Source organism: Salvelinus alpinus, chromosome 37 (genome assembly GCF_045679555.1).
Source record: "Salvelinus alpinus chromosome 37, SLU_Salpinus.1, whole genome shotgun sequence".
Lineage (NCBI taxonomy): Eukaryota > Metazoa > Chordata > Actinopteri > Salmoniformes > Salmonidae > Salvelinus > Salvelinus alpinus.
Genome location: NC_092122.1, coordinates 2,797,492 through 2,824,043, shown reverse-complemented (window position 1 = coordinate 2,824,043; position 26,552 = coordinate 2,797,492). Strand labels below are relative to the sequence as shown.

The window sequence follows — 26,552 nt, the reverse complement described above, 5'->3', positions numbered from 1 at the left end:
GATTCAACGTTTAGTAGCTAAACACCTGTATATTGACTAGACTATAACTAATTCCAGCCCTGTTTGGTCTTTCTCTTGTCTTACAGTTTGTCCCATTCAGAGACTACACCGACCGGACAGGGAACCACATCCTGAGTATGGCCCGTCTAGCCAAGGATGTTCTGGCTGAGGTCCCTGACCAGTTCCTCTCCTACATGAGGATCAGAGGCATCAAGCCCTCGCCCGCACCCCCTCCATACACCCCCCCAGGACACCCCCTGCAGACGCAGATCTGAAGGGTGCGGAGATGCCACCTGGTCCCGAACAACACCTCTTCAAATATGTATTTGTCTCTCTCCTCTCTGCATCACTCGCTCAGTGATAGGACAGGCCTTCTTGGATTTCTCGCTCTCTCTCATTGCACTAATGGAGACTGACTGACTGGCAGAATGAATGGCAGGGTTCTCAAAGTTTTTACTGAGCGGTTCTAAAGGGTTCTACGTTGGAACGGGCGGATGGAGTCAACAAGGGCATGTTTACTTTCGTTGTCAAGCGTTCCTCTGTCTGGACTTCGTGTATATCGGCCAATGGAGACACTCTCTGGGACACACCCGGGAAGATGGACAGAGTCTGGTCTTCCCAACTCACCTGGCAAGGAATGAAGGATTTAAGGAAAGAAGGAAGGATGACAGGAGGATAGGAAGGAAGTTCCTGGGGACTGGCCTATTTCAGGAGCAGAGTGGTGAAAAGGTTCTATAGTCTGGATGTGGTATCGCTTGACTGTTGTAAATAACTGGAAATATATTTCCTTCTCTCATTCTATCTCTCTCTACTCTGTCTCTCTATTCTTCCAACTCTCACTCAATGTTTACAGTACATGTTAATGATAATGATTTTTACCATTGGACACTTGTATAATATACAGTACCAGTCAAAAGTTTGGACACATCTACTCATTCAAGGGTTTTTCTTTATTTTGACTATTTTCTACATTGTAGAATAATAGTGAAGACATCAAAACTATGAAATAACACATATGGAATCATGTAGTAACCAAAAAAGTGTTTAAAAAATCAAAATATATTTGAGATTCTTCAAATTAGCCACCCTTTTCCTTGATGGCAGCTTTGCACACTCTTAGCATTCTCTCAACCAGCTTCATTTGTTGGCTGCTTTTCCTTCACTCTGCGGTCCAACTCATCCCAAACCATCTCTATTGGGTTGAGATTGGGTGATTGTGGAGGCCAGGTCATCTGATGCAGCACTCCATCACACTCCTTCTTGGTCAAATAGCACTTACACAGCCTGGATGTGTGTTGGGTCATTGTCCTGTTGAAAAACGAATCATAGTCCCACTAAGCGCAAACCAGATGGGATGGAGTATCGCTGCAGAATGTTGTGGTAGCCATGCTGTTTAAGTGTGCCTTGAATTCCAAACAAATCACTGACAGTGTCACCAGTAAAGCACCCCCACACCATCACACCTCCTCCTCCATGCTTCATGGCGGGAACCACACATGCGGAGATCCTCCGTTCACCTACTCTGCGTCTCACAAAGACACGGCGGTTGGAACTAAAAATCTCACATTTGGACTCCACAGGTCTGATGTCCATTGCTCATGTTTCTTGGCCCAAGCAAGTCTCTTCTTATTATTGGTGTCCTTTAGTAGTGGTTTCTTTGCAGCAATTCAACCATGAAGGCCTGATTTCATGCAGTATCCTCTGAACTGTTGATGTGTCTGTTACTTGAACTCTGTGAAGCATTTATTTGGGATGCAATTTCTGAGGCTGGCAACTAATGAACTTATCTGGGTCTTCCTTTCCTGTGGTGATCCTCATGAGAGCCAGTTTCATCATGGCGCGTGATGGTTTTTGCGACTGCATTTGAAGAAACTTTCAAAGTTCTTGAAATGTTTCGTATTGACTGACCTTCATGTCTTAAAGTAATGATGGACTGTCGTTTCTCTTTGCTTATTTGAGCTGTTCTCGCCATAATATGGCTATTTTCTGTATAACACACCTACCCTGTAACAACACAACTGATTGGCTCAAACTTATTAAGATGGAAAGAAATTCCACAATATAGCTTTTAACACACCTGTGTTAAATGTATTCAAGGTGACTACCTCATGAAGCTGGTTGAGAGAATACAAAGCTGTCATCAAGGCAAAGGGTGGCTACTTGGAAGAATCTAAAATATATTTTGATTTAACACTTTTTTGGTTACTACATGATTCCATATGTGTTATTTCATAGTTTTGATGTCTTCACTATTATTCTACAATTTAGAAAATAGTAAAAATAAAGGAAAACCCTTGAACGAGTAGGTGTGTCCAAACTTTTGGCTGGTACTGTACATACTTCTTTCAGTATGGAACTTTGGAATATCAATCAATATTCTCTCTCTTTATCTCTCAGCGTGTTGTCTTTGCCAGGGGAGTCAGGTTGAGGTTGCAACAGTGCAGGTCCAAGTAGCCACTGTACTATACTGTGTGTCCCTTTGCATGAGTGTAGCGTCAGAGCATGCATTGTGGTCCTACACTTCCCTGCCTGTCACTGCTCTCAGGCTTTGGGGTTAAATGTTTTTAACTTTTAACTCTGTTGTTGAAGTGCATTCTGCTCCTTTCTAAACTGCCTTGGCGATAGGGTGCCCATGCCAGCCACGCTGCGAGTGCCCACGGGTTTTCTCACTTTGCCGAGAACAACAGTGACTCAACCAACATCATATTCCCTTCCAAATCCATTTAAATAAACAACAGATGCTCTCAGATCCAGTTTGAGACAACAGCAGAAGCCCAGTGGTCAAAAACAGTAACAAAAATGATTTCCTTCTGTTCGGTTCTTGTTCTTTTGTATTATTATTATTACATTTGTCATTTAGACTTACAGGAGCAGTTCGGGTTAAGTGCCTTGCTCAAGGGCACATGGGCAGATCTTCTTCTCTTTTTTTTTACTAGTTGGCTCAGAATTCGAACCAGCGACCTTTCAATTACCGACCCAACGCTCTTAACCGCTTGGTTATTGCCTTGGAAGTTGATATTCTTAAGTAGATTGTTTTAAGTTGCCTTGTTCAGGTCATTTTATTGTCTTGAGTTGTGCCAATCATTATGTAATATTGTTATTGTGTTTAGCCCTGAGTGTGTTGGCCGTAGATGATGGTGTCTAGTGGTCGTCATGACAACTTGTTCTTCCTAAATGTTGTAATTCTCATCCAATAATACCAATTAACAATACCCACTGAGGGCTAGGAGTTTTTCCTCACCGAGGAAAAACTCCCGGCCCGTAACCATTATACCCAGTCAACCCACTCTTACTTCTTACAGCCAGGGTATCCTCTTCAATCTGCCGGCCCGTAAAGGCAGTTGGAGTTTATATCAACTGCCTTTTAATTATTAATAATATTAATTATTATTATCATAATATAACTATTAGCTACTGCTTGTATGGAGGTGGTGTGTAATTGATAACTTGATTGGTTACATATCAATATCAATATCCATTATCAAACAGACATTCCAACACCACATTTATGTATTTCCTAGTTGTTGCCATTTTCATGTGTGTGCCACTGTCGGTCTGTTGCCATATCATTATTGATAGACAGATGCCCTTTGCCACAATTCAACCACGTAATAACTCCTCTCTTTTCTGTGTAATTCCTCCTCTCGTTTCACTGCAGCTCAGTGGACGCAGCCTCACAGATTACAATAGACTGTGTTTTAATGCTTAAATAGGATCGACTCCAGGCCAATAATATTTGGCATAGCGGGAGGAGAGGGGGGTGAGAGAGGGGGATACAGACCAGTGGGTTATGTCATTGGAGGGTCGTTCCATGTAATTTCATCATTCTATGTCAATGTTAAAGGGATAGTTCACCCAAATTACAAAATTACATATTGGTTTCCGTACCCTGTAAGCAGTCTATGGAGAAAGTACGACAGCAACCCATTCTTTGGTTTTGTTTACTTGGCCACTGTTTTGAATTCTAACTTTTTAGCATTTGTCACACTATCCAATGCAAGTCAACGGTACATATATTAGCATGTTCATGCTTCATTTGCAAATCATTTCAAGTTACATAATTGATTTGAACATGAAGTGTGAAAATGCCACTATGTAACCTCTTTCTTGTTTTTTTGAGGTGGAACGACCCGGGACAGAAGTAGACAACCAGGTCAACCCACTGATGTAGTCCGAGTACTGGCATTAATGCTACATGCCTGAGTCAACACAGTGCCAAACCTATACAGAGAGACGTTGGCTAGCCTAGAGATAGAAAAAAACCCGCACGGTATATTCAACATGGCAGTCTGTCGTTTTTAACCCACATACTTTACACAACATATATTTGAGAAACTCTTGCCTTGTTTAAAAAAAGACATACAGTAGACAAACTGTATTTCCGATCTTTCTTGTCTCAACTTTCACTAATGTCTTCTTTCATCTCGTTTTCCTCACACATTTCAAAGTGTTCCATAATTGCCTCTCTGCATCAGTAGTTGTAGGTAGTCTTGAGTCTTTGTATCATATGAAACCTTTAGTGAGATCCATATATAGTGCACCGCATGGCTCTTGTCAATAGAAATGCACTATGTGAGGAATAGCTTGTGTGTTATTTGAAACCCAGCTTGTCTGTGCTGCAGTCTCCCACTGGGCTTGTAGCAGAACAGGAGGTATCATTAGGACTTTGGGTCACAGTCTAGAGCACGTTATAGGCTCCCATTAACCACCCACAGGCTACTGACAGTGTGGACACACACACACACACACGCTCACACAGACACACATACAGCTGAGACCATGGTCACCATCAAGGACTACTGACGTTGTCATTTTTTTTGTGCTTTCTCATTTTACACTACTATGGAGAGGATCATTCTTTTCTTTCACTGCTTTACAACACTCGCCATCTGCTTGCCAAGCCCCGTGTGTGTGTGTGTGCGTGCGTGCGTGCGTGCGGCCAGAGTTTTTAACAGAGCATGTGAGTTCACACACGTGATCTTTGTTTACGAAAGATATCCAAGATATTCGTGCACTCTGTTTGCATGTACAGTTTTACATGAGATGCACCAGTTCTTTTTGTTGTAATTGAGTGTTTTGGAAAAAGAAAATCTATGAAAATAACTATACAAAATGGCCTTAAACATTCACTGATTACTTGGAATTTGTGCGACGCCTTCAGATATGGACTTGTTCTCTCTTTTGTGTCCGTGTACAATATTTTCGTTGCGTAACTTCATTTATGGGGAAAACCATTTTTGGAATCAGTGGTAAATCAGATGAAAGCCTGACTGAAGTCCTGATTGTCTGGTAATCCATATTATAGATTACTATTTCTGAATCAAACTACTGATTTTTAAATAAACATTCTTACTTAACACTAACTTTCTGCTGAAGTGCTCTTCTTTGCATGCATTACTTTCTCAACATTTTACAGAAAAGGAGAGGAGAGTTCTCAATAAATCACTCCAGCCTTCCTCTTCTCCTCCTGGCTTCCAACAGTCTCATTCTCAACCCATTAGGGGTAATGTCTGTTTTGTGTGTTGGTGTGACGTTCTAATTGCGGAAGGATAATATAGCCTGTTCGACACCTGGCAAGTAATTATTACCAATGGCAGAGGATTTGGGAGGCTGAGGTCCTGAACAGGGACAAAGGATTATAGAGAGTTTGGACACATAGAACTAACAGGCCCCTAGCATCCTAATAACACTCTAAATAATCTTGTTCATCCTTATAGTGCACGAAGGAACATGACCGAATGCAACTTCCTGGTCCATGAACTTTGCATATCGCTAAATAAATAAATAACTAAGAAAACCATCTGTGGGTGGCGAGTATAATGAATAAAAATATAAACACCACATGTAAAGTGTTGGTCCCATGTTTCATGAGCTAAAATAAAAGATCCTAGAAATGTTCCATACGCACAAAAAGCGTATTTCTCAAAAAGTTGTGCACAAATGTGTTTACATCCCTGTTAGTGAGCATTTCTCCTTTGCCAAGATAATCCATCCATCTGAGAGGTGTGGCATATCAAGAAGCTGATTAAACAGCATGATCTTTACAAAGGTGCACCTTGTGCTGGGGACAATAAAAGGTCACTCATAAAATGTGCATTTTTGTCACACAACACAATGCCACGGATGTCTAAAGTTGAGGGAGTATGCAATTGGCAGGAATGTACACCAGAGCTGTTGCCAGAGAATTTAATGTTCATTTCTCTACCATAAGCCACCTCCAATGTCATTTTAGGTAATTTGGCAGTATGTCCAGCTGGCCTCACAACCGCAGACCATGTGTAACCACGCCAGCCCAGGACCTCCACATCTGGCTTCTTCACCTGTGGCAGCTGATGAAACGGTGCGTTTCCACAACCGAAGAATATCTGCACAAACTGTCAGAAATCGTCTCGGGGAAGCTCATCTGCGTGCTCGTCGTCCTTACCAGGGTCTTGACCTGACTGAAGTTGGCAAATGCTCACCTTTGATTGCCACTGGCACACTGGAGAAGTGTGCTCTTCACGGATGAATCCCATTTTCAACTGTCCGGGCAGAATGCAGACAGCGTGGTGGCGGTTTCGGTTATGGGAAGGCATAAGCTACGGACAACAAACATAATTGCAATTTATCAATGGCAATTTGAATGCACAGAGATATCCTTATATGAACTGTAACTCAGTATTTTTGTTCAGTGTTTTAGATGAGCTATTTACATACTTTGATGTGCCCATACTCCTACTCATGTGACCTTTGAATTTGTGGTGGGTTATGTGTTTGCATGCAAGTATGGCTAGATCAGTGGTCACCAACCTTTTCTGAGTCGAGATCAGTTTCTGAGTCAAAATGCAAGCAGAGATCTACTGCTCAGATATTTTTTTAAACATGGCTCAAGCCTACGCAACATTAATCAATTAAAAACAGTTCTGTAGCATTGGGGTTTGTGCAGTAGGCTATAGCCCCAATATATTATCACTGGCTACGCTTGAAATGCCCTGCCAATGTTATTTTCAGACCATTCTGAAATTGTATTTAAACATTTTTAGGTATATGGTCACACTGGTATAGATAATTTGTTTTATTACGTGTGAGGCACAGCTGAATGAGCATAATCATTTGCTTTTGATGTTTTAGACTAATGGCCTGCATCTGATGTTCAGTCTGAGAGAGGGATCAGCTGAGAGGGGTGCTGAGAATTTTTTTGTTGGAGCTTAATAATATCAGTCCGCTAATACAGCACTAGTAAAGGCCCAGTGCACTACGTTTGATTTTTTTAAACATTTATAAAAAATTAAATATGATTTTTCAGGGGTGCTGCAGCACACCTACTTCCCGCGGCTATGGCCTCAAATAATAACGATGCAAGCTTATCAAAACACTTTGTTATACTATAGTAGGGAGAACCCACATTGTATTGCTTAGAAAAGTGTTGAACAAAGTGTTGACCGTAGTGAATAACAACTTAAACATGAACTTACACATAAAAACAGCAGCTTTCTTCTATATTCGTTGAGTCTCTCTCTAGTCATGGTTTTAAAAGTTTTTAAATCTCACAATATCAAATTTTCTGTGTGTTCGAGGCTTCTCTTTTCTGGTGTGAGAAACACGAGAAATCACTGTGCGAACACGGTGATCAGAGCTATCTGATTGGCCAGCGGGGTAGGCCAATGATTTGCTCTGTGGGCCTGCCGAGTTCTACTTTCAGACACATCAAATTGTTCAAAATGGGAGCACTTTGCCTTCCAGGTGCTAGGGCTGCTATTTTTTTATTTTTTTACAGAAATGTTTGGTGATCGACTAGGAATGCCTTGGAGATCGACCAGTCGATCATGCTCGACCGGTTGCTGACCACTGGTCTAGATGCTTACACGTATGCGTTAACACGTCGGCGCAAAATCGCTATAAATGTTTTTTTTCAAACCTTGTTGAAAACCTTTTGATTATGTTTTCAATGCCACTCACTACTAATTAGCTCTATATCTTGAAGCTCCCACTCATTAGCTCCCACTCATCAATCTGTTCATATGGATACAAATCATGTCTCCGACATGTTTTTGGTCCATCCTAAGTGTTCTCGTTTGAAGTAGTATAGGGCTGCCTGTTAAAATGCAGCCAAATATATTCACACACACACACACAAACACACAGAGCTTTAGCCAATTAGAGCGAACAGAGAGAATGTTATTGTCACACACAACATGTATCTTCAATATTGTTTTTGAGTAGTTGAACAGAAAAGCTACATCCATGGTGCTTGCCTACGGAGCTGTGAGGGGAACGGCACCTCCGTACCTTCAGGCTCTGATCAGGCCCTACACCCAAACAAGGGCACTGCGTTCATCCACCTCTGGCCTGCTCGCCTCCCTACCTCTGAGGAAGTACAGTTCCCGCTCAGCCCAGTCAAAACTGTTCGCTGCTCTGGCACCCCAATGGTGGAACAAACTCCCTCACGACGCCAGGTCAGCGGAGTCAATCACCACCTTCCGGAGACACCTGAAACCTCACCTCTTTAAGGAATACCTAGGATAGGATAAAGTAATCCTTCTAACCCCCCCCCCCTTAAGAGTTAGATGCACTATTGTAAAGTGGTTGTTCCACTGGATATCATAAGGTGAATGCACCAATTTGTAAGTCGCTCTGGATAAGAGCGTCTGCTAAATGACTTAAATGATGTAAATGTAATGGAGTGTCTTCACATCAAATCAAATCAAATCAAATTGTATTAGTCACATACACATGGTTAGCAGATGTTAATGCGAGTGTAGCGAAATGCTTGTGCTTCTAGTTCCGACAATGCAGTAATAACCAACAAGTAATCTAACCTAACAATTCCACAACTACTACCTTATACACACACAAGTGTAAAGGGATAAAGAATATGTACATAAAGATATATGAATGAGTGGTGGTACAGAACGGCATAGGCAAGATGCAGTAGATGGTATAGAGTACGGTATATACATATGAGATGAGTACTGTAGGGTATGTAAACATAAAGTGGCATAGTTTAAAGTGGCTAGTGGTACATGTATTATATAAAGATGGCAAGATGCAGTAGATGATATAGAGTACAGTATATACATATGAGATGGGTAATGTAGGGTATGTAAACATTATATTAAGTGGCATTGTTTAAAGTGGCTAGTGGTACATTTTTACATAATTTCCATCAATTCCCATTTTTAAAGTGGCTGGAGTTGAGTCAGTATGTTGGCAGCGGCCGCTAAATGTTAGTGGTGGCTGTTTAACAGTCTGATGGCCTTGAGATAGAAGCTGTTTTTCAGTCTCTCGGTCCCTGCTTTGATGCACCTGTACTGACCTCGCCTTCTGGATGATAGCGGGGTGAACAGGCAGTGGCTTGGGTGGTTGTTGTCCTTGATGATCTTTATGGCCTTCCTGTGACATCGGGTGGTGTAGGTGTCCTGGAGGGCAGGTAGTTTGCCCCCGGTGGTGCGTTCTGCAGACCTCACTACCCTCTGGAGAGCCTTACGGTTGTGGGCGGAGCAGTTGCCGTACCAGGCGGTGATACAGCCCGACAGGATGCTCTCGATTGTGCATCTGTAGAAGTTTGTGAGTGCTTTTGGTGACAAGCCGAATTTCTTCAGCCTCCTGAGGTTGAAGAGGCGCTGCTGCGCCTTCTTCACGACGCTGTCTGTGTGGGTGGACCAATTCAGTTTGTCCGTGATGTGTACACCGAGGAACTTAAAACTTTCCACCTTCTCCACTACTGACCCGTCGATGTGGATAGGGGGGTGCTCCCTCTGCTGTTTCCTGAAGTCCACAATCATCTCCTTTGTTTTGTTGACGTTGAGTGTGAGGTTATTTTCCTGACACCACACTCCGAGGGCCCTCACCTCCTCCCTGTAGGCCGTCTCGTCGTTGTTGGTAATCAAGCCTACCACTGTAGTGTCATCCGCAAACTTGATGATTGAGTTGGAGGCGTGCATGGCCACGCAGTCGTGGGTGAACAGGGAGTACAGGAGAGGGCTCAGAACGCACCCTTGTGGGGCCCCAGTGTTGAGGATCAGCGGGGTGGAGATGTTGTTACCTACCCTCACCACCTGGGGGCGGCCCGTCAGGAAGTCCAGGACCCAGTTGCACAGGGCGGGGTCGAGACCCAGGGTCTCGAGCTTGATGACGAGTTTGGAGGGTACTATGGTGTTAAATGCTGAGCTGTAATCGATGAACAGCATTCTCACATGGGTATTCCTCTTGTCCAGATGGGTTAGGGCAGTGTGCAGTGTGGTTGCGATTGCGTCGTCTGTGGACCTATTGGGTCGGTAAGCAAATTGGAGTGGGTCTAGGGTGTCCGGTAGGGTGGAGGTGATATGGTCCTTGACTAGTCTCTCAAAGCACTTCATGATGACGGAAGTGAGTGCTACGGGGCGGTAGTCGTTTAGCTCAGTTACCTTAGCTTTCTTGGGAACAGGAACAATGGTGGCCCTCTTGAAGCATGTGGGAACAGCAGACTGGGATAAGGATTGATTGAATATGTCCGTAAACACACCAGCCAGCTGGTCTGCGCATGCTCTGAGGACGCGGCTGGGAATGCCGTCTGGGCCTGCAGCCTTGCGAGGGTTAACTGTTTAAATGTTTTACTCACCTCGGCTGCAGTGAAGGAGAGCCCGCAGGTTTTGGTAGGGGGCCGTGTCAGTGGCACTGTATTGTCCTCAAAGCGGGCAAAAAAGTTGTTTAGCCTGTCTGGGAGCAAGACATCCTGGTCCGCGACGGGGCTGGTTTTCTTTTTGTAATCCGTGATTGACTGTAGACCCTGCCACATACCTCTTGTGTCTGAGCTGTTGAATTGCGACTCGATTTTGTCTCTGTACTGGGACTTAGCCTGTTTGATTGCCTTGCGGAGAGAATAGCTACACTGTTTGTATTCGGTCATGCTTCCGGTCACCTTGCCCTGGTTAAAAGCAGTGGTTCGCGCTTTCAGTTTCACGCGAATGCTGCCGTCAATCCACGGTTTCTGGTTTGGGAATGTTTTAATCGTTGCTGTGGGTACGACATCGTCAATGCACTTCCTAATGAACTCGCTCACCGAATCAGCATATTCGTCAATATTGTTGTTGGACGCAATGCGGAACATATTCCAATCCGCGTGATCGAAGCAGTCTTGAAGCGTGGAATCAGATTGGTCGGACCAGCGTTGAACAGACCTGAGCGCGGGAGCTTGTTGTTTTAGTTTCTGTTTGTAGGCTGGAATCAACAAAATGGAGTCGTGGTCAGCTTTTCCGAAAGGGGGGCGGGGGAGGGCCTTATATGCGTCGCGGAAATTAGTATAACAATGATCTAGGGTTTTTCCAGCCCTGGTAGCACAATCGATATGCTGATAGAATTTAGGGAGTTTTGTTTTTAGATTAGCCTTGTTAAAATCCCCAGCTACGATGAATGCAGCCTCAGGGTGTGTGGTTTCCAGTTTACAAAGAGTCAGATAAAGTTCGTTCAGGGCCATCGATGTGTCTGCTTGGGGGGGAATATATACGGCTGTGATTATGACCGAAGAGAATTCCCTTGGTAGATAATGCGGTCGACATTTGATTGTGAGGAGTTCTAGATCAGGTGAACAGAATGACTTGAGTTCCTGTGTGTTGTTATGATGATCACACCACGTCTCGTTAATCATAAGGCATACCCCCCCGCCCCTCTTCTTACCAGAAAGATGTTTGTTTCTGTCGGCGCGATGCATGAAGAAACCAGCTGGCTGCACCGACTCCGTTAGCGTCTCTTGAGTTAGCCATGTTTCCGTGAAGCAGAGCACGTTGCAATCCCTGATGTCTCTCTGGAATGCTACCCGTGCTCGGATTTCATCAACCTTATTGTCAAGAGACTGGACATTGGCGAGTAGTATGCTAGGGAGTGGAGCGCGATGTGCCCGTCTCCGAAGCCTGGCCAGGAGACCGCCTCGTTTCCCCTTTTACGGCGTCGCACAGGGTCGCCGGCTGGGATCAGATCCATTGTATTGGGTGGAAGGCAAAACACTGGATCCGTTTCGGGAAAGTCATATTCCTGGTAGGAACGATGATGAGTTGACGTTAATCGTATATTCAGTAGTTCCTCCCGACTGTATGTAATGAAACCTAAGATTACCTGGGGTACCGATGTAAGAAATAACACATAAAAAAACAAAATACTGCATATTTTCCAAGGAACGCGAAGCGAGGCGGCCATCTCGTTTCGGCGCCGGAAGTCGTTTATTAGAGTCGTCTAATTACATTAATTAGAGGACTCGACAGTTTCCCGGGCATGGTAATTAACTTCTGATGATAAACTTCGATACATTTAATGAATTGAACAGCTAGAGAAAATATTCTTAATATAGGATACCCTGCGTGCTGCGTTCTTCATTACAGGATGCAGCTTTTCCATGTCATGAAGGCGGCATTGAACTTGAATATTTTCATGTGAAGTTTCTTTTTGCCTTGACAGTGTTTCTGATTTAACTCCAACTAACTCCACTAATTTGTTATGAGTACTATCAAATCAAATTGTATTTGTCACTTTGGCCGAATACAACAGGTGTAGACCTTACAGTAAAATGCTTACATAACCAACAATAAAGTTAAGAAAATACCCCTAAAAAAAGTAAGAGATAAGAATAACAAATAATTAAAGAGCAGCAGTAAATAACAATAGCGGGGCAATATACAGGGGGTACCGGTACAGAGTCAATGTGTCTATGTAGGTAGAGTTATTAAAGTGGCTATATATAGGTAATAACGGAGAGTAGCAGCGGGGTGGGGGGTGGGGGCAATGCAAATAGTCTGGGTAGCCATTTGATTAGATGTTCAGGAGTCTTATGGCTTGGGGGTAGAAGCTGTTTGGAAGCCTCTTGGACCTAGACTTGGCGCTCCGCTACCGTGATATAGCAGAGAGAACAGTCTATGACTAGGGTGGCTGGAGTCTTTGACCATTTTTAGGGCCTTCCTCCGACACTGCCTGGTATAGAGGTCCTGGATGGCAGGCAGCTTGGACGGGGCGATGTACTGGGCGATGTACTGGGCCGTACGCACTACCCTCTGTAGTGCCTTGCGGTCGGAGGCAGAGCAGTTGCCATACCAGGCAGTGATGCTACCCGTCAGGATGCTCTCGATGGTGCAGCTGTAAAACCTTTTGAGGATCTGAAGACCCATGCCAAATCTTTTCAGTCTCCTGAGGGGGAATAGGTTTTGTCGTGCCCTCTTCACGACTGTCTTGGTGTGCTTGGACCATGTTAGTTTGTTGGTGATGTGGACACCAAGGAACTTGAAGCTCTCAACCTGCTCCACTACAGCCCCGTCGATGAGAATGGGGGCGTGCTCAGTCCTCCTTTTCCTGTAGTACACAATCATCTCCTTTGTCTTGATCACATTTAGGGAGAGGTTGTTATCCTTGCACCACACGGTCAGGTCTCTGACCTCCTCCCTATAGGCTGTCTCATCGTTGTCGGTGATCAGGTGATCACTGTTGTGTCATCAGCAAACTTAATGATGGTGTCGTGCCTGGCCGTGCAGTCATGAGTAAACAGGGAGTACAGGAGGGGACTGAGCACAAACCCCTGAGGGGCCCCCGTGTTGAGGATCAGCGTGGCGGATGTGTTGTTACCTACCCTTACCACCTGGGGGCGGCCCGTCAGGAAGTCCAGGATCCAGTTGCAGAGGGAGGTGTTTAGTCTCAGGCCCTTAGCTTAGGGATGAGCTTTGAGGGCACTATGGTGTTGAACGCTGAGTTGTAGTCAATGAATAGCATTCTCACGTAGGTGTTCCTTTTGTCCAGGTGGGAAAGGGCAGTGTGGAGTGCAATAAAGATCGCACTCCACAGGCACAAAACGTATGTGGCAGGGTCTACAGGAAATCACAGAATACAAAAAGAAAACCAGCCACATCACGGACACCGACGTCACGCTTCCAGACAAACTAAACACCTTCTTTGCCTGTTTTGAGGATAATAGTGCCACCGTCACGGCCCGCTAACACGGCCTGCCCCCCCCCCCCCCTCCTTCTCCGTGGCCGACGTGAGCGAAACATTTAAGCGTATTAACCCTCGCAAGGCTGCTGGCCCAGATGGCATCCCTAGCCGCATCCCCAGCCGCATCCCCAGAGCATGCGCAGACCAGCTGGATGGCTCCCTATCCCAGTCTGCTATCCCCACATTCTTCAAGATGGCCACCATTGTTCCTGTACCCAATAAGGCAAAGATAACTGAACTAAATGACTACCGCCCTGTAGCACTCACTTTTGTCATCATGAACTGCCCTAGACCCACTTCAGTTTGCGTACTGCCCCAACAAGTCCACAGACGATGCAATCGCCATCATACTGCCCTATCCCATCTGGACAAGAGGAATACCTATGTAAGAATGCTGTTCATTGATTACAGCTCAGCATTCAACACCATAATACCCTCCAAGCTCATCATCAAGCTGGAGGACCTGGGTCTCAACCCCGCCGTGTGCAATTGGGTCCTGGACTTTCTGACGGGCTGCCCCCAGGTGGTGAAGGAACATCTCGACTTCGCTGACCCTCAACACTGGGGCCCCACAAGGTTGCGTGTTCAGCCTCCTCCTGTACTCCCTGTTCACCCACAACTGTGTGGCCATGCACGCCTCCAACTCAATCATCAAGTTTGCAGACGACACATCAGTAGTGAGCTTAATTACCAACAACGACGAGACAAAGGAGATGATTGTGGACTTCAGGAAGCATCAGAGGGAGCACCCCCCTATCCCCATCGAAGGGACAGCAGTGGAGAAGTTTTAAGTTCCTCGGCGTACACATCACAGACAAACTGAAATGGTCCACCCACACAGACAGTGTGGTGAAGAAGGCGCAACAGTGAAGAAGGCGTAACACTTCAGGAGGCTGAAATTTGGCTTGTCACCCAAAACCCTGACAAACTTTTACAGATGCACAATCGAGAGCATCCTGTCGGCTGTCACAGCCTGGTACGGCAACTGCACCGCCCTCAAACCTCAAGGCTCTCCAGAGGGTGGTGCGGTCTGTCCAACGCATTACCGCATTACCGATACTTCTATCTCAAGGCCATCAGACTGCTAAACAGCAATCACTAACTCAGAGATGCTGCTGCCTACATTGAGACCCAATCACTGGATCACTTCGTCTTTTTGTAACAATGCCACTAGAAATAATACCACTTTAAAAATGTTTAAATATCTTACAATACTCATATCATATGTATATATTGTATTTTATACCATATATTGCACCTTGCCTATGCATCTCGGCCATCGCTCATCCATATATTTTTATGTACATATTCTCATTCACTGCTTTAGATGTGTGTATTAGGTAGTTTTTGGAATTGTTAGATTCTAGTTCCGACTGCACAAGCATTTCACTACACTCACATTAATATCTGCGTCCATGTGTATGTGACAACAACATTTGATTTGATTTGATCATCTGCGGATCTGTTGCTGCGGAATCCAAATTGGAGTGGGTCTAGGGTTTCTGGGATAATGGTTGTGAGTCATAACCAGCCTTTCAAAGCATTTCATGGCTACAGACGTGAGTGCTACGGGTCGGTAGTCATTTAGGCAGGTTACCTTAGTGTTCTTGGGCAAAGGGACTATGGTGGTCTGCTTGAAACTTGTTGGTATTACAGACTCAGACAGGGAGAGGTTGAAAATGTCAGTGAAGACCCTTGCCAGTTGGTCAGCGCATGCTCCGAGTACACGTCCAGTTAATCTGGCCCTGTGGCCTTGTGAATGTTGACTTGTTACTCACATCGGCTGCGGAGAGTGTGATCACAGTTGTTCGGAACAGCTGATGCTCTCATGCACGTTTCAGTGTTACTTGCCTCGAAGCGAACATAGAAGTTATTTAGCTCGTCTGGTAGGCTCATGTCACTGGGCATCTCTCGGCCGTGCTTCCCTTTGTATTCTGTAATAGTTTGCAAGCCCTGCCACGTCCGACAAGCGTCGGAGCCGGTGTAGTACGATTCGATCTTAGTCCTGTATTGACACTTTTCCTGTTTGATGGTTTGTCGGAGGGCATAGCGGGTTAGAGTCCCGCTCCTTGAAAGCGGGACTCTACCCTTTAGCTCAGTGTGAATGTTGCATGGAATTCATGGCTTATGGTTGGGGTATGTACGTACAGTCACTGTGGGGATGATGTCCTCGATGCACTTATTGATAAAGCCAGTGACGGATGTGGTGTACTCCTCAATGCCATTGGAAGAATCCCAGAACATATTCTAGTTTGTGCTAGCAAAACAGTCCTGTAGTTTAGCATCTGATTAATTTGACCAGTTTTTTATAGACCGAGTCACTGGTGCTTCCTGCTTATTGTGGCTTGGAATCAGGAGGATACAGTTATGGTCAGATTTGCCAAATGGAGGGTGAGGGAGAGCTTTATACGCGTCTCTGTGTGTGGAGTAAAGGTGGTATGGAATTGTTTTCCCTCTGGTTGCACATTTAACATGCTGATAGACATTAGGTACAACTGATTTAAGTTTCCCTGCATTAAAGTCCCCGGTCCACTACGAGTGCCGTGTCAGAATGAGCGTTTTCCTGTTTTCTTATGGCGGAATACAGCTCATTGAGTGCGGTTTTAGTTCCAGCGTCGGTCTGTGGTGGTATGTAGACAGCTACAAAAAAATACAGATAAACTCTCTAGGTAGATAGTGTGGTCTACAGTTTATCATGAGATACTCTACCTCAGGCGAGCAAAACCTTGAAGCTTCCTTAGATATTGTGCACCATCTATTGTTTACAAATATGCATAGGCCCCCGCCCCTTGTCTTACCAGAGGCTGCTGTTTTCCAGAGGCTGATAGTGTATAACCCGCCAGCTGTATGTTCTTAATGCCGTCGTTCAGCCACGACTCGGTGAAACATAAGATATTACAGTTTTTAATGTCCCGTTGGTAGGATATACATGCTTTCAGTTCGTCCCATTTATTTTCCAGCGATTGAACGTTAGCTAGCAGGATGGAAGGCAAGGGCAGATTAGCCACTCGTCGCATGATCCTCACAAGGCATCCTGATCTTGTCACGATCGTCTTTAGGTGAAAGAGTGGACCAAGGCGCAGCGTGATATAGATACATCTTCTTTTATTTGAGAAGATGAAACGAACACGAAACTAACACAAACTAAACAAAACAAAACAAACGACCGTGAAGCTAACAAACGAAAGTGCAGACACACGCTACTAACGTCAAACATAGACAATTACCCACAACCTACCTAATGCCTATGGCTGCCTTAAATATGGCTCCCAATCAGAGACAACGATAGACAGCTGTCTCTGATTGAGAACCAATCCAGGCAACCATAGACTTACCTAAACACCTACACTGAACACAACCCCATAAACTCTACAAAACCCCCTATACAATACAAACACCCTAGACTAGACAAAAAACACACAAACATCCCCCATGTCACACCCTGACCTAACTAAAATAATAAAGAAGGCCAGGGCGTGACAGATCTCTTTCCACGAAACTTACGTTTCCTTTTCCAGCGAATCTGTATTATATCCCTCCCATCCAACTCATTGAAGAACAACTCCTCGTCCAATTTGAGGTGAGTAATCCCAGTTCTGATGTCCAGAAGCTCTTTTCGGTCATAAGAGACGGTAGCAGCAACATTTATGTACAAAACAAGTTACAAACAACGCAATTTTCTTTTCAAATAGTATGGTTGGTTAAGTGCCGATAAGACGGCAGCCCTCCCTCCGGCGCCATCTTGAACATACCTACGTATTCAATGAATCACTTAATTTGATAGTAACTACCCTGGTGTAAACTTATTTACAACCAGGAGTGAGTAGAGGAAGTAATTTAGAGGTTGTCTTTGGGAGATTCATAGTAATTGCATAAAACACATCCAAGTTGTCAAGCAACAACTCTCACCTCAGTTGCAGTGTGTGTAATGGCTGGGTCTGGGTGAGGAATGTCTGGACAGAGTCCAGTTTGAGCTGCTGGTGTAGCAAAACAAACCACACCTCCTGTCAGTGTTGAAGGCTGTTTGTACTTCCTTGCGTAAGAGGTCAGGGTTGTCCTATCTGTGTAGCGGTAGAAACCACGCCCCCTATCACGAAGGGATGGGCTTTCTACTTCCTCATAAGTCAGAGGTTAACTCGGGTTGGGGTCGCTCTGTATGCTGCTGTTATTGTCTGTGCTCGGATACCTTTAGCAGTGAAATAAAACGCTAACCTAATAAAACACAAAACGACCAACTCCACTCCGCCTTTCCCTGCCTCATAATGACTAGTACAGCCTGCGGCTGAATCAAGTTGCCTACACCTGGACTAGAGGGCGTCAGGCAGGGAGGCACAGTGTCACAGTGTGGCAGTCAACTAATGAGACAGGAGCTACAGAACCAAGGCCTTCCTCACAGATCACTACCAAAGATGATCTATTATATCGACAAGATAGTCGAGTGACCACTCTAATGATGGAAATGCATGTCCTCAAAGATGGGAGGCAGGCAGGTGGAGGCGAGATCAGGCGAGATCAGGTGGGACCATTCTATCCAATGAGATGCGTGTTGTTGTTTTAATCAAAGTTGCCAAAATGCCACATGCATCCATTTATATCAGTTATACATTATGAAACTTATATTCGATCAAATAAGGTTTGCATAATTCGAAAACCTCTCATAGACCACCACTTGGTCTGCTTATCTCAAGCGAACAGATTTTGGGTGGAGTAAATCTTCTCGCTTCGCCTCTTCCCCGCTGTCCTCTCTCTCAATTCAATTCAATTCAATTCAAGGGGCTTTATTGGCATGGGAAACATGTGTTAACATTGCCAAAGCAAGTGAGGTAGATATTATACAAAAGTGAAATAAACAATACAAATTAACAGTAAACATTACACATACAGAAGTTTCAAAACAATAAAGACATTACAAATGTTATATTATATATATATACAGTGTTGTAACAATGTACAAATGGTTAAAGCACACAAGTTAAAATAAATAAGCATAAATATGGGTTGTATTTACAATGGTGTTTGTTCTTCACTGTTTGCCCTTTTCTTGTGGCAACAGGTCACAAATCTTGCTGCTGTGATGGCACACTGTGGAATTTCTCCCAGTAGATATGGGAGTTTATCAAAATTGGATTTGTTTTCAAATTCTTTGTGGGTCTGTGTAATCTGAGGGAAATATGTCTCTCTAATATGGTATATTAATATCAGATATTAATATTAATATTAATATTGATATTAATATGGTATATTAATAGATGCAGAGAGAGAGAGAGAGATGCAGAGAGAGATATTATCTGCATCTCTCTCTCTCTGCATCTCTCTCTCTCTCTCTCTCTGCATCTCTCTCTCTCTCTCTCTCTGCATCTCTCTCTCTCTGCATCTCTCTCTCTCTCTCTCTGCATCTCTCTCTCTCTCTGCATCTCTCTCTCTGCATCCCTCTCTCTCTCTCTCTCTCTCTCTGCATCTCTCTCTCTCTCTCTCTCTCAATTCAATTCAAGGGGCTTTATTGGCATGGGAAACATGTGTTAACATTGCCAAAGCAAGTGAGGTAGATATTATACAAAAGTGAAATAAACAATACAAATTAACAGTAAACATTACACATACAGAAGTTTCAAAACAATAAAGACATTACAAATGTTATATTATATATATAGAGTGTTGTAACAATGTACAAATGGTTAAAGCACACAAGTTAAAATAAATAAGCATAAATATGGGTTGTATTTACAATGGTGTTTGTTCTTCACTGGTTCTCTCTCTCTCTGCATCTCTCTCTCTGCATCTCTCTCTCTGCATCTCTCTCTCTGCATCTCTCTCTCTCTCTCTGCATCTCTCTCTCTCTCTCTCTGCATCTCTCTCTGCATCTCAATTCAATTCAATTCAAGGGGCTTTATTGGCATGGGAAACATGTGTTAACATTGCCAAAGCAAGTGAGGTAGATATTATACAAAAGTGAAATAAACAATACAAATTAACAGTAAACATTACACATACAGAAGTTTCAAAACAATAAAGACATTACAAATGTTATATTATATATACACAGTGTTGTAACAATGTACAAATGGTTAAAGCACACAAGTTAAAATAAATAAGCATAAATATGGGTTGTATTTACAATGGTGTTTGTTCTTCACTGGTTGCCCTTTTCTTGTGGCAACAGGTCACAAATCTTGCTGCTGTGATGGCACACTGTGGAATTTCTCCCAGTAGATATGGGAGTTTATCAAAATTGGATTTGTTTTCAAATTCTTTGTGGATCTGTGTAATCTGAGGGAAATATGTCTCTCTAATATGTTTAACATCTCTCTCTCTCTCTCTCTGCATCTCTCTCTCTCTCTGCATCTCTCTCTCTCTCTCTCTCTCTGCATCTCTCTCTCTCTGCATCTCTCTCTCTCTCTCTCTGCATCTCTCTCTCTGCATCTCTCTCTCTCTCTCTGCATCTCTCTCTCTCTGCATCTCTCTCTCTCTGCATCTCTCTCTCTCTGCATATCTCTCTCTCTCTCTCTGCATCTCTCTCTCTCTCTCTGCATCTCTCGCTCTCTCTCTGCATCTCTCTCTCTCTCTCTGCATCTCTCTCTCTCTCTCTGCATCTCTCTCTCTCTCTCTGCATCTCTCTCTCTCTCTCTGCATCTCTCTCTCTCTCTCTCTCTCTCTCTCTCTCTCTCTCTGTCTCTCTCTCTCTCTCTCTGCATCTCTCTCTCTCTCTCTCTCTGTCTCTCTCTCTCTCTCTCTGCATCTCTCTCTCTCTCTCTGCATCTCTCTCTCTCTCTCTGCATCTCTCTCTCTCTCTGCATCTCTCTCTCTGCATCTCTCTCTCTGCATCTCTCTCTCTCTGTATCTCTGTCTCTCTCTCAATTCAATTCAATTCAAGGGGCTTTATTGGCATGGGAAACATGTGTTAACATTGCCAAAGCAAGTGAGGTAGATAATATACAAAAGTGAAATAAACAATAAAAATTAACAGTAAACATTACACATACAGAAGTTTCAAAACAATAAAGACATGACAAATGTCATATTATATATATACAGTGTTGTAACAATGTACAAATGGTTAAAGCACACAAGTTAAAATAAATAAACATAAATATGGGTTGTATTTACAATGGTGTTTGTTCTTCACTGGTTGCCCTTTTCTTGTGGCAACAGGTCACAAATCTTGCTGCTGTGATGGCACACTGTGGAATTTCACCCAGTAGATATGGGAGTTTATCAAAATTGGATTTGTTTTCGAATTCTTTGTGGATCTGTGTAATCTGAGGGAAATATGTCTCTCTAATATGGTCATACATTGGGCAGGAGGTTAGGAAGTGCAGCTCAGTTTCCACCTCATTTTGTGGGCAGTGAGCACATAGCCTGTCTTCTCTTGAGAGCCATGTCTGCCTACGGCGGCCTTTCTCAATAGCAAGGCTATGCTCACTGAGTCTGTACATAGTCAAAGCTTTCCTTAAGTTTGGGTCAGTCACAGTGGTCAGGTATTCTGCCACTGTATACTCTCTGTTTAGGGCCAAATAGCATTCTAGTTTGCTCTGTTTTTTTGTTAATTCTTTCCAATGTGTCAAGTAATTATCTTTTTGTTTTCTCATGATTTGGTTGGGTCTAATTGTGCTGTTGTCCTGGGGCTCTGTGGGGTGTGTTTGTGTTTGTGAACAGAGCCCTAGGACCAGCTTGCTTAGGGGACTCTTCTCCAGGTTCATCTCTCTGTAGGTGATGGCTTTGTTATGGAAGGTTTGGGAATCGCTTCCTTTTAGGTGGTTGTAGAATTTAACGGCTCTTTTCTGGATTTTGATAATTAGTGGGTATCGGCCTAATTCTGCTCTGCATGCATTATTTGGTGTTCTACGTTGTACACGGAGGATATTTTTGCAGAATTCTGCATGCAGAGTCTCAATTTGGTGTTTGTCCCATTTTGTGAAATCTTGGTTGGTGAGCGGACCCCAGACCTCACAACCATAAAGGGCAATGGGCTCTATGACTGATTCAAGTATTTTTAGCCAGATCCTAATTGGTATGTTGAAATTTATGTTCCTTTTGATGGCATAGAAGGCCCTTCTTGCCTTGTCTCTCAGATCGTTCACAGCTTTGTGGAAGTTACCTGTGGTCTCTGTCTCTCTCTCTCTCTCTCTGCATCTCTCTCTCTCTCTGCATCTCTCTCTCTCTCTGCATCTCTCTCTCTCTCTGCATCTCTCTCTCTCTCTCTCTCTCCATCTCTCTCTCTCTCTGCATCTCTCTCTCTCTCTCTCTCTCTCCATCTCTCTCTCTCTCTGCATCTCTCTCTCTCTCTCTCTGCATCTCTCTCTCTCTCTGCATCTCTCTCTCTCTCTGCATCTCTCTCTCTCTCTCTCTGCATCTCTCTCTCTCTCTCTGCATCTCTCTCTCTCTCTCTCTGCATCTCTCTCTCTCTCTCTCTGCATCTCTCTCTCTCTCTCTCTCTCTCTGCATCTCTCTCTCTCTCTCTCTCTCTCTGCATCTCTCTCTCTCTCTCGCTCTGCATCTCTCTCTCTCTCTCTCTGCATCTCTCTCTCTCTCTCTGCATCTCTCTCTCCTCTATTCTTTTAAAAGAGCAGAAGAGATGAATGGAAACCTTAACTGAAGGAGAGGAGAAGCAGGGACTGGTTTGACTTTGGCTAGCAGATCTCATAAAGCCAGGATGTGCCAAAAGTCAATCGAACTTTAAGTGATGTTAATGTCAAACAGTGGATAAAGTTTTTTTTATTGATTCATGAATAGGAAACATGCTAGTCGAGTCATGCTAGAGCTGTCTGTCTAGTACATTTATGGCATTCAGACATGCACAGTTGCAGGAGGGCTTGAACACACACATACAAAACAATGACAGATGGCATAATCAATTGAATTGTCCACAAACAATTCTTGGTGTCAGTTAGATGACAATATATCAGTCTGTTATGACCCCATTGGGAAGGCCTATTCAGCTTTACATATAACGTTTTCCAATAAACTGGGCGTATTACAACATTGTATTTACAGCAGAAATTATTCCAAAATAGATTCCTCGAAAATACGACAGTAACATCCGATCCTGGGTGTTCATTTAAATAGACTTAATAAATGTACTATCAATCCACATTTAAAAGACACATCAAAATATTGGTTAGAGTGAATATTGTGAAATTACACTTGTGGAAATGATGTCTAAATCCTTGCAGGCACATTTAGGACGAACATAGGAAATAGGAGGGGGAAATAGTTTTCAGGAAATAATAATTAACTTAACCACAAATGTAATAGCTCGAGGTGCTATGGAGAGCTGATGGAGAGGAAGGCTTTGCGATTGGACCTGAATCGTGTACACAGAGCTAGAATGTGTATAGTATATACAGTATATGTGTATATACAGTACCAGTCAAAGTTTGGACACACCTACTCATTCAAGGGATTTTCTTTATTTATAATATTTTCTAAATTGTAGAATAATAGTGAAGACATCAAAACTATGAAATAAAACATGGAATCAGGTAGTAAGCAAAAAGTGTTAAACAAATCAAAATATATTTGAGATTCTTCAAAGTCTTGAAGGAGTTCCCACATATGCTGAGCACTTGTTGGCTGCTTTTCCTTCATTCTGCAATCCAACTCATCCCAAACCATCTCAATTGGGTTACGGTCGGGTGATTGTGGAGGCCAGGTCATCTGATGCAGCACTCCATCATTCCCCTTGGTCAAATAGCCCTTACAAAGCCTGGAGGTGTGTTGGGTCATTGTCCTGTTGAAAAACAAATGATAGTCCCACTAAGCGCAAACCAGATGGGATGGCGTATCACTTCAGAATGCTGTGGTAGCCATGCTGGTTAAGTGTGCCTTGAATTCTAAATAAATCACTGACAGGGTCATCAGCAAAGCACCACCACACCATAACATGTCCTCTTCCATGCTTCACGGTGGGAACCACACATGCAGAGATCATCCGTTCACCTACTCTGCGTCTCACACGGCGATTGGAACCAAAAATCTAAAATTTGGACTCCAGACCAAAGGACAGATTTCCACCGGTCTAATGTCCATTGTTTGTGTTTCTTGGTCTAAGCAAGTCTCTTCTTCTTATTGATGTCCTTTAGTCATGGTTTCTTTGCAGTAATTTGATCATGAACGCCTGATTTATGCAGTCTCCTCTGAACAGTTGTTGAGATGTGTCTGTTACTTGAACTCTGTGAAGTATTTATTTGGGCTCCAATCTGAGGCTGGCAACTCTAATGAACTTATCCTCTGCAGCAGAGGTAACCCTGGATCTTCCTTTACTGTGGCAGTCCTCATGAGAGCCAGTTTCATCATAGCACTCGATGGTTTTTGCGACTGCACTTGAAGAAACTTTCAAAGTTCTTGAAATGTTCCGCATTGACTGACCTTACTTAAAGTAATGATGGACTGTCGTTTCTCTTTGCTTATTTGAGCTGTTCTTGCCATTATGGACTTGGTCTTTTACCAAATAGGGCTATCTTCTGAATACCATATGTCGTGTCTTTGGCTATGCCGGATTAATTGCTATGACATGCTATTCTATAAAATACTTTCTCCGTAATTAATATTACCTGATTGAACTAATCATGTAAATGTAATTAACTAGAGAGGAGAGACACCACGAAATAATATTTATAGAGCTGTTATCTTCCGAATAAACTCTTAAAGATTTAATAATATTTTACATCAATAGCAGTCAATATTAATCGTCATCTTACTTCAGTCTCATATTCTGAAAGTTGTAAATTCTTGGTTATCTTCACGAACCCTGGCTAACAAGTTGAATCAGCAATACAACATTGGGTTTAATTATTTATTTACTAAATACCTAACTAATCACACAGAATTACATATACACAGAATAAATCATACCTTGATTACAAATTACGTCATAAAGGAAAACGTCCCTAGCGGGCGGAACAGATATGACGCTTGTTACACAAAATAAAAGGGGCTGGGTTTGAGTGAAAGAGCGGGAAGACTGAGTAACAAAGGAAGGAGCTGTGCTACCGTAAATACAATATCTTATGCATTCTAAATTACCGCCCATTTGGAAAAGGAAAATGCAATAAATATTTACTCTGAGCTGTGCTTCGGTAGGTTGGTGGTAGATGGAAGGCCGTGTTGCCCAACCGGGTCCATTGTCCTTTGAAGAATGTCTGTCCTAATTTACGTTTGCAGCTGCTGTTGCAAATAACGTCTAGGAGGTATCACTTCTATAGTCAATAAGATTTCAAAGTTCATACCATTCACAACCAAAGCTCATGCTGATGTTGGCTTCGTCCTGTAGTTTTATCTGAACCATTCTGACATGGGATCGTCACCCTCATATCCTCGGAACAGGAAGTTATATTTTTGTCAATGGCTTATATAGTGGAGGGAGAGGGGTGTGTCTGAAAGGTTTATTACCCATGTCTCTTCACAGGGGCGGGCCACTGGTTGAGCAGAGGCCCAAACTTATGAAAACCCAAATCTCTCATTTGGAAGCTAAAATGACATTTCATCTCTTCACAAATAATTTCATATTCAAACATTTGAATTAAACAACAATTCCATGTGAATCCGATACCTCTGATGTTTAGACTTTCCACAGTAGAGTTTATGTCATTCTATCATTGATGAGAATCTGTCAAGAGGGCAACCGAACTGACATAATATACCTTAAGTACCACCGCATATGTTCAGATGGTCGGATTACCAGAATATAGTTCATTTCCCCCCAACTTCTGATGTTCCCAGAATCTCTATGTTAACCAAAGGGGCTTTCTAATGTCACATCAGTAGAGTAGGGAGAGGAACGGGGGAAAGAGGTATTTATGACTGTCATAAACCTACCCCCAGGCCAACATCATGACACATCCCTACCTGGTCACAACACATCTGATTGGCTCAAACGCGTCAAGATGGAAAGAAATTCCACAAATTAACTTTTAAGAAGTTCGGTGAGAGAATGCCAAGAGTGGGCAAAGCTGTCATCAGCTACTTTGAAGAATCTCAAATATATTTTGATTTTTTTCAACACTTTTTTGGTTTAGGGATTAGTGGTATTTAGGTAGAGGTCATCTCAAAGATACAGCGCAGTACTGAGCTTCAAAACTTTTGTATCTCAGCACATTCCTCCAGGCAATGATACAAGGTGCCTTAATGCGTGTTATATTTAACACACAGGTCTGGGATAGTATGGTCAAATTTGTGGAGCTTAACAAGGGTGATATATGTTCTCATTATCCAATTGTATTGCAACAATCTCAGGCGGGTTTTTATTGTTTGTATCTGAGCTCTAGAGCATATAATACCACAGTCCTCTGCTGAAATATCTTCCTGCATATCTTGTATCCACTGAAGTCTCTTACTATCAGAGTTGTCTTCATGAGTAGTTACCATTTTCCCATATAATGACGTCATGTGACCTCTCCCATAACACATACAGTGGGGAGAAGTATTTGATACACTCCTGATTTTGCAGGTTTTCCTACTTACAAAGCATGTAGAGGTCTGTAATTTTTTATCATAGGTACACTTCAACTGTGAGAGATGGAATCTAAAACAAAAATCCAGAAAATCACATTGTAGGATTTTTAAGTAATGAATTTGCATTTTATTGCATGACATAAGTATTTGATACATCAGAAAAGCAGAACTTAATA

The 26,552-nt window shown here is 43.2% G+C and overlaps 1 protein-coding gene across 2 annotated transcripts in view; it reads left to right on the top strand.

Moving 5' to 3' along the window:
• LOC139565792 (copine-8) overlaps positions 1–5,363 on the top strand; it is a 124,228-nt gene extending 118,865 nt beyond the window's left edge. For both annotated transcript variants that reach the window (XM_071386361.1, XM_071386360.1), the window contains one exon: positions 87–5,363. In XM_071386361.1, coding sequence (XP_071242462.1) covers positions 87–275 — 189 coding nt within the window. In that variant the 3' untranslated portion in view covers positions 276–5,363. The remainder of the gene's footprint in view (positions 1–86) is intronic.
• The last annotated feature ends 21,189 nt before the right edge of the window (positions 5,364–26,552 follow it).